The sequence below is a fragment of the Heloderma suspectum genome, chromosome 12, assembly GCF_057233095.1.
Source record: "Heloderma suspectum isolate Gila_16-S chromosome 12, 16-S_ref, whole genome shotgun sequence".
NCBI lineage: Eukaryota > Metazoa > Chordata > Lepidosauria > Squamata > Helodermatidae > Heloderma > Heloderma suspectum.
The window spans coordinates 11020945-11033940 of record NC_139469.1 but is presented as its reverse complement, the minus strand read 5'-3'; the positions used below and the strand labels follow the sequence as shown (position 1 = coordinate 11033940).

The following is a 12996-nucleotide window of genomic DNA, read 5'->3' as shown; positions in this document are numbered from 1 at the left end:
TAGGAGTTGTAGTCCCACACCTCTGGGGGGCACCAGGTTGGGAAGGGCAGTTTAGACAAACCGCTGCAGCGCTGATCAACCAGAGAAAGGAACCAACCTTGGAGCCTGGTCCTGATGGCATTGATTTCCGCTTGGTTCTTCTCCATCTCAGCCAGCCGGGCGTTGGCTTCAGACAGGTTGTCCTCCAGTTTGCGGACATGAGCCTCGGAGTTCAGCTGCAAAAATGCAGAGTGAGAGGCGACTGCCAATGGGCCCCCCACTCCTCCTTAATCTTTCAGTGATTAGCTGCTTTCATCAGATAGCAGCTTCCCCAAAAACTCATTTAGGGCTTCATGGCTGAAGTGGAAGGTGAGAGGAGACGGAGGGGGAGGGACCACCTCTGGGAAGAGGCGCCAGTTCAGACGAGAGGTTCAGGCCACAGACATTGCCGTAGGCAAGGTCATAGGGAGCTGCCTAATAATGGGGCCGTCCAGACAACACGCTGACCCACGCTCAGTGGCTGAGTGTGGGTTGTTTGTTGAACCGTGGGTTATCGTGTTGTCTGAACACGGCGCATTTTCCTCAGGGTTGCTCATTAACCGTGCAGCGTGGCTTGTTAACCACCCTGAACAGCCCACCAACAAATCATGGCTTTTCGAGGTGGCTTGTTCGAGAAAAAGAAGCCACACTACACGGTTAACAAGCCACCCAGCAGAAAAGGTCCTGGATTCAGACAGCACGCTAACCTACGGTTCAACAAACAACCCATGGTTCAACAACAACCCACACTCAACCATTGACTGTGGGTTAGCGTGTCGTGCGAACCCAGTCACTGAGTCAGACCACCGGTCCACATAGACCACCTAATAGCTGTTGGTTGGAGAGAAGGGGTGTGGCCAACTGGGCCCCTGGGCCTGAGGTTACACACCCCGCTGGTGCTGGCCCCGGCCCCTTAGACTTGAGCAACTTTGTCATCTGGGGAGAGACCAAGCTCGCATTAGTCTCCCGCCACCAGCTCCCAGGCCTCTCCCCTTCCCTGTTCATTGGCTGGCTGTGTCAATATGACACAGGGTCCTGGGATCGGCTTTAGAGGCCCTACTCTCCGGCCCATCACAAGTGAAAGTACGACTGACAAGTCCCACAGACAGGGCCTTTTCTATGTTGGCCCCACCACTGTGGAATTCCCTTCCTCGGAAGCTCTGTCAAGCCCCCTCTCTGCCAGTCTTCAGATGCGTTAAAAGCCTGTCTGGCTTCACCTCTTTTCTACCAGCCCTGGAGTGGCTCCGGCAGCCTTTCTCCCGCTGACTTAGCCAAATGGTTTTCCTTCCTCCCCTTACCTTGGATTTCTGGATAGTCTCCATGGTGGCGCTGAGGTCGTCGATCTCGGCCTTCATGACCTGCTTGTCTTTCTCCAGCTTGGACTTCACCCTCTGCAGGTTCTCCAGGTGCTCCGTCATCTCGGCCATGGTGTCCGTGTGCTTCTTACGCAAGGTGGAGGCCGTGGCCTCGCTCTGCAAGGCCGCCTCTTCCAGCTCCCGACGGAGCTTGAGCAGCTCAGCCTCACGCTTGCGGTTTTGCTCAATCTGGAGATGGAAGGGCAGAGCATGAATTGTAATCATCGCCTTCCCTTCAAACCCCTAATGGTTTCACCCGGCAGTTATTCCAGTAGGCTGTAACAGAGGGAGATGAGAGGGGGGAGCAAGGGCATTCCACTATCCCGGCTAAAAGATTACTTCATTTTTTTCCTCTTCCCTACCCACACTTCCTTGTGTGTCGTGTCCTTTTAGATGGCAAATCTGCAGGAAGGGTTCATCTTGTTTAACTAATTGTAAGCTGCTCTAAGAGCCTTTTTGACTAAGCAGCAAGATAAAAATACTTTAAATAAATAAATAAAACAATTCTTCATCTGCCACTGATATTAAGCCGGTCCATTTCTGGGCTCAGTTTAAAGTCCTGGTAGTAACCTTCAAAGCCCAAAACAGGCTAGGACAGGATAATTCCAAGGACAGCCTGCGTTGGTATGACACAGGGCCCTAGGATCGGCTTTAGAGGCTCTGCTCTCCAGCGCATCACGAGTGAAGGTAAGATTGGCAGGTCCCACAGACAGGGCCTTTTCTATGTTGGCCCCACTGCTGTGGAATTCTCTTTCCCGGAAGCTCCGCCAAACCCCCTCTCTGGCAGTCTTTAGATGTAGTGGTAAAACCTATTATTTATTCGCTTAAGGCCAATTTGGACTAGTTTTATAGGTATGTAATTATTGCTGGGTTTTAATAATGTTTTATGTCATATGATCTTTGTAATTTTATTGTTTTATTGTTGCTGCCTTGGAAGAACATTTACTCTTCAAAGCGGGATATAACAGTCAAATAAATATGTATAACTACATTTGATTTTGTTTGTTCTTCACAATGCTCCCTGCCCCACCCTCGCCATTTCCAATCTGGAAACAAAAGCTTTATTTTAAAAAATCTAAGTTTTTCCCATGCACTCTCTCACACATCATCTGACACATCATTTTCCTAACAGCTGAAGGCAATTTGAAAGAGGGATTGCTCATGGTGTGGACTACACACTACCTTTCAGACTCAGTTCCTCAGTCCATAAAATGGGGATAATAATCTACCGCCTCAACTGACGCATGCTTACTTGAGCGGTTGTAGCCCCTCCGGCCTCTTCCAGTCTATCGCTGAGCTCTTCCAGTTCCCGGGAGAGATCGCTGCGCTGTTTTTCAATCTGAAGGAAGTCGAGGAAGCAAAATCTTAGCCTCCTTGGCTAATGCTCCAAATGGAGCTCATGCTCCAAATGCACCGTCTTAAAATGTTTCACACAGACAGATATGGAGACGGAGACAAGCAGGGTCATGCAACGACAGATATATTTTCTGATATCGGTACAGTGGGGAGGCTGAACTGGGAGCGCTGCAAAGCACCTGGAGGGGAGGGGATAACTAGGACCACCCACTTCCTGAAATTATTGATGGGGGAACACATCCGTGCGGAGGACATGGTTTTGAACAATGATCCTTCCTTAAGCCAGGAAACCTTCCTCTAATAGTGGTGATTACCAGTCAGTTTAGAATAGGGGTGCTCTAAACTGACTGGTATAAGTGCTGTTCATGTTTGCCCATTTGAGTTGTTTGAAAAGAACTCTCTGCCTTTGATTAGTTCATAACTACTTTAAACAAGAGCCAATGAAGTCTACAGGATTGAATATTGGACTTGGATTCAGGAGATCTGGGTTTAGATCACCATTAGACTTGGAATTCCCATGGGTGCCCTCAGACAACTCACTGAACTGGTTCGCAGGACACGACAGCCCACCATGGTTTAATTTACCTGTGGGGGCTGTTGTGCTGTACCGGGCACCCATGGATGCCATTTTTGGATGGCACCCATGGGCGCCTGTCTTGCCATGTCATGTGAATCCAGAAGGCAGGGCTTGTGTGAGGGTTAGACAACCCTAAAATAACCCTAAAACAAGCCATGGGTTTGCTAACCCTCAAACAACTCCTGCTGCCTGGGTTCACACAACATGACAAACCGCAGCAACTGCTGGCCGGGGCTTGCATATTCAGAATGGTGGCTGGCATGCACTGTGGTGCCCCATGGTGGCTTGTTGTGATGTTCGAACAGGCCCACTCTATTGGCCTTAGTTGCCCGATCTGTACAATGGGGATGGTAATGACCTACCTTACAGGGTTGTTTTGAAGTCAAGCAATTTAAAGGTGCTAAAGTGCTTTGAATATTAACAACGACAGCAGTGGGTGTCATTTCATTGGCTACAGAAAAATCTATTTACCTTTGCCCTTATGGATCGTTCAGCTTCAAGTTCTTCCTCGAGCTCTTCAATTCGGGCCTGTCAGAAACACAAATAACTGTGAGACCCTGAGCCACATTTAGGCCATAGTAGGTGTAGGGTAGTCAGGGCCAGAAGGGTGGGGCAAAGCACCATAATAATCAGGGACATTGATCCCAAGGACCCAGGGATAATTAGCTGACCCATGATGGTCTGCAGATGTTTGACAACACCAAAGTGTCATCTTAGCATAGCCAGCTCCTGAAAGCGGGGTGGGCAACCTGTGACCCTCCAGATGCTCTGGCCTACAACTCCAGTCATCCCTTGGCATCGGCTTTGCTGGCTAGGGCTAATGGAAGTTGTAGGCCAAAATATCTGGAGGACCACAAGTTGCCCACCCCTGCTCTAAATTCTTGACAGGAGTAGGCTGACTTTACATTGCTAATCCCAGAGGATTATGGGCGGAAAGTGGTCAATTTAGGCCAAGTACTGCCAAAGGATGCTGTTTGGGCTCTCTGCCTCAGCCTCCCTCTCTCTTCTACCTGATGCTCCTTCAGTTTCCTCTGTAGTGTGGAGTTCAGTGACTGTTCATCCTCCACTTTGGTGTTGATAGAATTGATCTCAAGGTCTCGCCTGCAAAGAAAAATGCAGCAAGCTTATTCAGGGATTCCGTTCTAGTCCTATGGCTAGTGACAAAGAACTATCCATATGCCACATCTTTAATTATTTACAAGCATTTCAAAACAAAGTACTGCTTTGGATTTCTTTGAATACAAGATTTAAGGAGCAATCCTATGGCCTCTAGATGGCGACCATAGGATATCTGGTTTTCCGGGAACCCAACTTCGGAGCCCACACCCAGAGAACCGACCTCCTCCCACTTCTGCGCTGCCTCGGAGCGCAAAAGGAGCACAGAGCGGCCGAAAAGGGGCATTCTGGGGGGCATTCCGGGGCAGGGAGGGCAGAAATTCCTGTACAACACATCCAATGTGTCGTACAGCAGCCTTCTCCCCTGCTCAGCCCTCCCACGGCTAAACAGCCGCAATCAGCTGTCTAGCCGAAAATGCAGGGCAGAAGAAGTGCGGAGGGAACGATCCCCTCCATGCTTCTCCTGCCCTGCATTGGATAGGTGGTCGCCTCCGAGTTCGGAGGCGGCCGCCTATCTGAATAGGATTGCGCCCTTCACACACTTTAATTATATCCACTTCAGTTTAAAAAGTTACTAGCTCAGATATTTCAGTTGAAACGATTTTGGCTTTGGAAATAAAATTAACACGCCCTGCTTTTAACATTTCTGTTTACTGAATATGCTGAACATGCAAAATCAGATCACAATTCATATAGGGCATTGGGAAATCTTCCAGAAACGTTTCTGGAGGATTTTCCAATTCAGCATTTTCTGAGAACCCACCTCACTGGGTTGGAAAGGTCGCTGCTTGGAATTCCAGGGAGCTGCTACCAGCAAAGGCCAACGGCCTCAAGAGAAGGTTGCCCCGAATGTCTTAACGTCATATGGAGTATGGCAGCCTTCGCCCCCCAGATGTCTGTGACTACAACTCGCATCATCCCAAGCCAATGTGGCAATTGGCTGTGCTGACTGAGGATGATGGGAGTTGTTCTTCAAGACATCTGCAGGGAGCCAAGTTGGGGAAGGCTGGAGTGCACTTTGGATCACTCCTTTAGAGTTCTGACAGGTTCTGACTGAAACCCGGAGCAGATTCACCGCCCACTGACATCGGAGCCACCAGTCTCTATTGGCTGGAGTAAAGGGGTAAAAGAGAACACCAACCAGTGCCAACTCCAGGTTTTGGAGGGCCCTTGGGAAAGACACCCTCCATGGGAGCTCCTCCCTCAGGGAGTCGGCCTTCTCACCGCCATGGTCACCAGATGCCCTTGCTCCCCCTCCTCTTTCCCATCATTGCTCCCACTTGCTTGCTTGACAGGTGGAGAGCCAGCGAGCAAGCAGGCCGTGGCATCTCCTGCTCCTCCTCCTCCCCACCACCACTCTCTGGGCCAGAGCAAGAGGCAGGGGAACAAGCAGGTTGCAATGGTGAAGCGCAGGAGCAGAAACTCCAGGGGCTCGTGTCAGGGGCCCCCTGGTGAGGTGTGGGCCCTTGGCAAGGGCCCAACCATGCCTACTCTTGACGCTGGCCCTGACCCGAACCCATGGCAACTGGCCTCACCATCAAGACCTCTCCTGTGTTTTCCTGCTGGACGATCCACAATGCTTTCCTACTACCTCAGTTCTCAAGGACCTGTCCTTCAGCATGGTGTGTTTCCACAGGCACTTACTTCTTAACCACCTCTTCCAGATCGAGCTTTGCCCGTTCCATTTCGTTGAGGTTTTCAATGGTCATTTTCAAGTCGCCCTCCGCTTTGCGACGGGCTTTCTCCACCTCGGCACGGATTTTCTTCTCTTGCTCCCAGTTGTCCTCCAACTGGTTGGGGAAAAAAACAGTTGAAAAGAAAGGGAGTTATCAGAACAAACAAACAAACAAAAACACATAGGAAAGAGGGCAAATGGGAGGGAGCCATTTTGTTGAGACAGCCGTCTTCGCCACCCGTTTCTCTATCCATCTACAAGTGGGACCTGCCAGAAAAACATGCAGTGAGGAGAGCTCCCATTCACCCTCCCCGTTTCCATTCTCGTCCCCCAACAAGCACTCAGCATCCCACAGCACTGAGCATGCTCAGTCCTTAATGGGCTGTTTTGCGGTTTCCCCAACTCCAACCCCCTATAATGTTGTGTTGTTTTCCTAAAGATATTTTAGGAAAACTTTGGGGTTTCCCTAAGCTGGCAGATAACTCTGTCTCATGTGTGGAGGGTGCCGTTTTCACTACATAAGCAACAGCATTCATCCCTGAACATTGGAAATAGAGGGAATGATGAGCTGGTACTCAACATTCCTTCACTCCGAATATGACCAAAAGCAGAACCCAGGAGGGGCTACGGAAATTAAAATGGTGGACCTGTACAAGTAGCCGCAGAGTTGGTTCTCACTGGCTGGGATAAAAAAGGATTAGATTCCACCCTAGTGTTGTCCAAGAGGACACCCCTTTACTTTCTCTCATATAAGTGGATAGCTTCTGGTTGGGGGCAGACTGAAGCCCTGCACATGTAGACTACCTTCGCTTCATCTCTGACACTGGGTGGAAACCTCATAAGAACTGACATTCAAAACGATGATCAAACTACCACCACTAGGGATGACAGCTCTGGGAAATCCAGTTCTTTTTTGGCTCATGGAGTTCCACGGCATGTGCGGTTTTGATTTGCATCTGTGAACTGAGCTGCGGGCTTTTCCCTGAACTCTGGGACATTTTTTTATGGGGGGGGGGGAAGGTTCTGCAATCTGTGCAAATTACAGCCAAATTTGTGCAAATTACACAAATTTGGCCAACATTTGCCTAATTTGCGCAAATGTGATTGCAATTTGCACAGATTGCTCAGAAATTTCCACAAATTGCAGAACTTAAAAAAAGAAAAAGCTCAAAATTCCCAGAAAATCCGCGAACTGGCCTGACTGTCTGCAGATTCAGTTGGGTACTGCAGTGGGAACCAAAATGAAGTCCAGGAGGCTGAGCCTAAAAGAAGTCATTCTCCACCCCCCAAAATAGATTTCTCCAGCATCCCTAACCACCACCGCCCTGCAGTCAACACTGACCTCATGAATCTGAGTGCTGAGTTTACTGTTGTTTTTGGTTAGATGATTCACTTTGTCCTCTTCGGCTTGAAGGTCATCTAGCGTTTTCTAAGAAGAGACACATAACAAGAGAAACCTGTCACTGGCAAAGCAAACGAAAGAAGCCACAGTGATTCATTGTCAGTATCTTCAGGAGCAAAAAAGCAGGATGCCAGCTAACCTAAAGCATGACTTTCTTTTAGGAACGTCCCCTCAGTTTTAAGCGTGCAGTCCTATGCATGTTTAGACAGAAAAAAGTCCTACAACTCCCAGCATGCCCCAGCCAGCCATGCTGCCTGGGGAATGCTGGGAGTTGTAGGACTGATTTCTGTCTAAACATGCCTTGGATTGCTCCCTAAATTATAGAAAGCCTCAGCTTTGGATTGTGCCTGAGATTTTTGCCTGAGTAAGATCAAAAGAATCCAGGCAAACAATGGATATAATGGAATCTGGTTAAGTAGGGTTGGCAGTCTCTCACCCAGCCTGTCCCCTTACCCACAGGGCTGGTTCACATGCAACACAAAACCATTTAGCATTATGAGAACAAGCCTCGCCTCCCCCTGGCTTTACACCAGAGGTGGGGAATCTCAGGTCAGGGAGCCAAATCCCACCCCCTTTCCTTCGCCCCATCCCCTTTCCCCAACCACAAACTATTTGGTAGTTTCCCAACCTTTTGTGCAGTTTCATCCACATTCTAGAAGGCTGATATGCCTCTGCTATTGCCAGCAAGAGCTTTAAGCTAGATAACGCTGGCATTTTTAGCATTTGGGCCCAGCCCACCACTGGTATGTAGCCCCCAGAAGCTTCTCCGAAATGGAATTTGGCCCCAGGATGAAACAGGTTCAATACCCCAATGTACACCACCCTTGGATCACCTTTGCTGCTGAAGGAGCAGTATAGAACTTAAAAAAAAAAAAAATCAATACATAAATGCAACTGAAACAGTTTGGGGCCAGGCTATTTGAAGGACCATCTTCTTCTCCCACCCTGCTTACCCACTGCATTCATAATCAAAAGCTTTGCTCCATTTGCCTTTGCCACTGGAGGTTCAATTAGCTGGGAGGCAAGACAGGGCCCTCTCAGTGGTGGCACTAAAACTCTGAATTTGTTACAGTTAGACAAATTCCTGGAGGATAAGTCTATCAATGGCTACCAGTCCTGATGGTTATATGCTACCTCTGGTATCAGAGGCAGTATGTCTATGTACACCAGTTGCTGGGGAACATGGGCGGGAGGGTGCTGTTGCATTTGTGCCCTTCTTGCGGGTTCCCAGTCGAGAGATAGTTGGCCACTGTGTGAACAGAATGCTGGATGGATTCTTGGTCTGACCTAGCAGGGCTCTTCTTATGTTCTTATGCCTATTTGGAAAGGCCCGGTTGGTACTCTCTCCTTTGGTCTTTAGGCAAATTGTGGGGGGATTTTTTTTAAAAAAGAATGTTTCATCAGGCATTTCTACTGATTTATTTGGATTTCCCCCCCTGCTGCTATGAATATTACTCATCTTTAGTTTTTCAGCTCTCTGTTATATTAACTGCATGTTATCATATATTGTTTTAGCGTATTGTAAGCCATGCCCTTGGGGGCCTCCCAGGCCAAAAAGCAAGGTTAAAGAAAAGGCTAATACATAAATAATAAATAAACAAACCTCTAACAGCTTCTAATCATGATTTGTGTTGTGGAAACAAACAAAAAAAGAATGGAGCTGCCCTTTCCTACCTGGTGTAGCTCTTCCAGAGCCCTCTTCTCCTTCTGCAGTTTGGCAACAGTGTCGTCTCGTGCCTGGAGGTCGCTAGTCAGAGTTCGCACTCTGTGATCCAGAGCCTGGAGAGAAGAAAGGCAAATTAATATGGACAAAAACATGACCCAGTTTGTTCAGCCTAGTGGAATCAAAGGGTTAAATCCAACATAAATCCTACTTAGAGTAGACCCACTGAAATGAAAAGGACAAGTTAGTCATAACTAACTTCAGTCTGATTCATTTCACTGGGTTTACTCTAAGTAGGACTTGCGTTGGATTCTACCCAAAGACAGGGACCTGACCAGAGAAAGAACTCATCACCTTCTCACAAGTCACACAAGATGGAAGCTCAAGTATTCTGCACTAGGTCTAATCCATCCAGACCATTTGCACTGGGCCCACTTAGTCAGACTATCTGTGCCCCAACCACATATGGTAGTAGTTCCTTGGCCCCAGGTCCACTGATCAGCCTTCCCCAAGCTGGTGTCCTCCAGATGTGGCGGACTGACTTGGCCATGCTGGCTGGGAATTATGGGAATTGCCGTTTGACACATCACAAGGGCATCTGGTTGGCGGAGGCTGCCACAGTAGCGTGACAGGCAAGCCATGCTTACAGCAGAACTACACATCCAGCAGCAAAGAGAAGATGTGCAAAGGGCAGCAGGAGATGATTTCTGGGGAGAAGCACCTGAAGAATCCATCGCCACAGCTGTTTCCCTCCTCCTGCCCCCGCCCCTGCCCCCCAAGACAGAGTTCCAAGACACTTTGCAGGTCAAGTGAGGGAAAGATCCTTCTCACCACCACCGCTGTCTGGGCCAGAGCAAGTCGCAGGCAAACAAGCAGGTTGCAATGGTGAAGAGGACAAACGGGTCCAGGGGCCTGGTGTCAATAGGCCCCTTCTGGGGTGTGGGCCCTTGGCAGGTGCCCAGCCATGACTACCCTTGCAGCCAGTCCAAAAGGATGCATTTGCAGGGGGCTTTCCAGCCTACAATCAGCACCATATACAAAGAAATTTAAAAAGCAGACCTGCTTCTCTTTCTCTGTCTTGGCGAGGGTGGTTTCCAGACCCTCGAGGTCTCTCTTGAGATCGCTGAGCTCCCCCTCCAGCTTGCGCTTGCTGGAGCTCAGAGATGCGGCGGCGCCTTCTTCCTCCTCCAGACGCTCTTTCATGTCGGAGATCTGGCTCTCCAGGTCCATCTTGGCCTTCATCATTTGGGTGAGGCGCTCCTCGGCATCCATCAGGTTCTCTTGTTCCTGAAAGAGTTGACGGAGACACACGGATGAACCCTCCTGGGAGCCACAGACACCCTGGTGCTCTTGCTCTGAAAGCAAACTCGTTCTAGAGCAACGACACACGTCCCGTCAAGAGCCATAGTGCGCCAGTTGGCAAGAGCACTGCCCCGTAAGCTTGGGCTGTGGACAGGGCCGGCCCTACCACAACGAAGAGTACAGAGGCACCTTCAGGGTGGTAAATCTGAGATGGTGAAGGAGCAGCAGAAATGGTTAGTATGGATGGGTAAACCTGGAGAGCTCAGGTTCACTCAGGTTCTCCCTACCACCACCAGAAGCACTCTATTTTCTGTTATTTATTTATTAACTACATTTCTTTTTTTAAATGTCTTTTTCTTTTTTAAAAGTTCTTTATTTAGTTTTAACAATATACATAAAACGCCATGAATAATCAACAAAATCATCATATAAAGTAAGACTAATGAACAAGAAAAAAAAAGGAGGGAAAAGACAAGAAGAAAAAAGAGGAAAGAAAGAAAAAAGGAAAAAAAAAACCACAATAATTCAAACAACATATGGAATCTTATTACAATACATACTCATGAAAAATAAGTAGGAGTCTTAGGGGGGTATTAAAAGTACTAAAATAAATATGAACATTATATTTAAATGAGGTTTATGCCTTACATAAAGCTAATATTAGTAAAGGCTTTGGGGACTGAATGTGTAGTACTATCTTTATTCATATATGCAATAAAAGCCCACCTCTCGGCAGCAAAAGTATCTATTTTCTTTTGTCCTTTTGCTATGCGTAACCTTTGAGTCAATTTTTCTATTTTTGTACTTCACATACCTTGTTATACCACTTAGCTACTGAAATTCCTTGTAGATCTTTCTAATATCTAGCAATAAGCACTTGTTCTGCTATTAAAAGATATCCCACCAGTTTCTTATGTGATAGAAATCTATACTGTCCATAGCTGAAGCTCTCTGGGCAGTTTATGGCAGAACGTGCTTTACTGTGTTAGGACGCAGGCATCAGGTTAGGGTATTTTTAGAAATATTATGTTTTAATGTAAAATTTTATTGTTTTAAAACTGTTTGTATTGATGTACATCACCCAGAGTGGCCGGGTGACTGGCCAGATGGGCGATTAAGAAATTAAATAAATAAATAAATAAATAAATAAATCAGGTCAATGGGAAACAGCCACAGTTCCACTCTGCTTGCCCTGTGGCCCTCATTAAACCTATGAGCACAAGAATCATAGAATCATAGAAGAGTAGGGTTGGAAGGGGCCTATAAGACCGTCGAGTCCAACCCCCTGCTCAACGCAGGAATCCAAGTCAAAGCATCCCTGATAGCTGGCTGTCCAGCTTCATCTTGAATTTCTCCAGTGTGGGAGAGCCCACTACCAGAACAATAATGACGTCACAGAATGTTTACTTTAACAACTGTCAATGCACTACATGAACTTGGACCATTTTGCAGGCCTGCCTAGGTTACATCCCGCAGTAGGGGCCCTGATGGTGGCCCCACCCTAGCTACACCACAGCATGAGACCCATGTGTAGATCTTCACATCTGACTATCATACATGTGGACTGGCTGTTCCATGTACAAGAGGTACACACACACACACTGCGTCTGCAGTCAATCTACAAGGTGCCAACGGACTCAGCCTAGGGAACCTGGCAGTAGGATTCAGGCGCCTCACTCTCCGCCCCTCTGGGGCAGCTCTCACGCAGCAGAGGGAGCTATTGGCCTGACTTTGCTGCTCTACAGCGCCATGGTGCTAATGGGCAGAGAGAGGTACTGCAGCTCCTCAGCCTGGCTGGACCAGGTGATCTGGGAAGCTAATTGGGGCCTGGCTAGAAGGGCTGCCTCAGTCTGAGCAGTCCAGCAGCTGCTCTAGAGCCAACCTTGCCTTCTGGAATCCTGGCCACCTGCCCATACTGGATTATGTCTCCTCTCTCTGACCCTTTGAACTCGTAGTCGCAGATCTCTTGGGATCTGATCTCTTGCACGCTTTGGACCATGCTATCTGCCTCTGGCTCCATTCACTGCCGTTCTTGGAAGCTGAACCCTGCCTGCCCGAGACCGAGCTATTTGCCCCTGGCCCCTCCAACTGACTCCTTGCAGAGCGGACCCCCCTGGGGCCGGACCCAATCACCATGTCCGTGTGTGCGCAGAGCTCAAACACATGCAGGCACAACAGTCCGGCATGACAGCCAAGGAAGCACCCAAGACTGCACTTTGGTGACTCACAGCCTGCAGCTGGATGGTCAAGTCATTCTTCTCTTGGCTAAGGGTGGCCGTCTTTTCTTCCAGCTCTTTGATGCGATCCATCAATTCTTGTGTCTTTGCCATGGCGTTCCTTAGCTCCTCCTCCTTCTCTTTCATCTCCTCCTCTTGCCGGGCTACGTTCAGTAGAGGCTTCACCTGCGGGCAGGGAGCCCAAAGCGCAAAATGAAGAACTGGATGGGACGTTCCCCTTTAATCACCCCCCACTGAGAATGCGGCTAAGCTGGTCCCAAGTCATTGCTGGGTTAAGCACAGGGCGGGAGGCTGG

The 12996-nt window shown here is 48.5% G+C and overlaps 1 protein-coding gene across 1 annotated transcript in view; it reads right to left on the bottom strand.

Moving 5' to 3' along the window:
- MYH16 (myosin heavy chain 16) overlaps positions 1 to 12996 on the bottom strand; it is a 72949-nt gene that overhangs the window by 21554 nt on the left and 38399 nt on the right. The window contains exons 21-30 of the mRNA XM_084818322.1: positions 12693 to 12866; positions 10222 to 10449; positions 9174 to 9278; positions 7440 to 7526; positions 6067 to 6212; positions 4317 to 4407; positions 3778 to 3834; positions 2626 to 2712; positions 1317 to 1562; positions 98 to 215 (exon numbers count right to left, since the gene is read on the bottom strand). Of these exons, the coding sequence (XP_084674448.1) occupies positions 98 to 215; positions 1317 to 1562; positions 2626 to 2712; positions 3778 to 3834; positions 4317 to 4407; positions 6067 to 6212; positions 7440 to 7526; positions 9174 to 9278; positions 10222 to 10449; positions 12693 to 12866 (1339 nt within the window). The remainder of the gene's footprint in view (positions 1 to 97; positions 216 to 1316; positions 1563 to 2625; positions 2713 to 3777; positions 3835 to 4316; positions 4408 to 6066; positions 6213 to 7439; positions 7527 to 9173; positions 9279 to 10221; positions 10450 to 12692; positions 12867 to 12996) is intronic.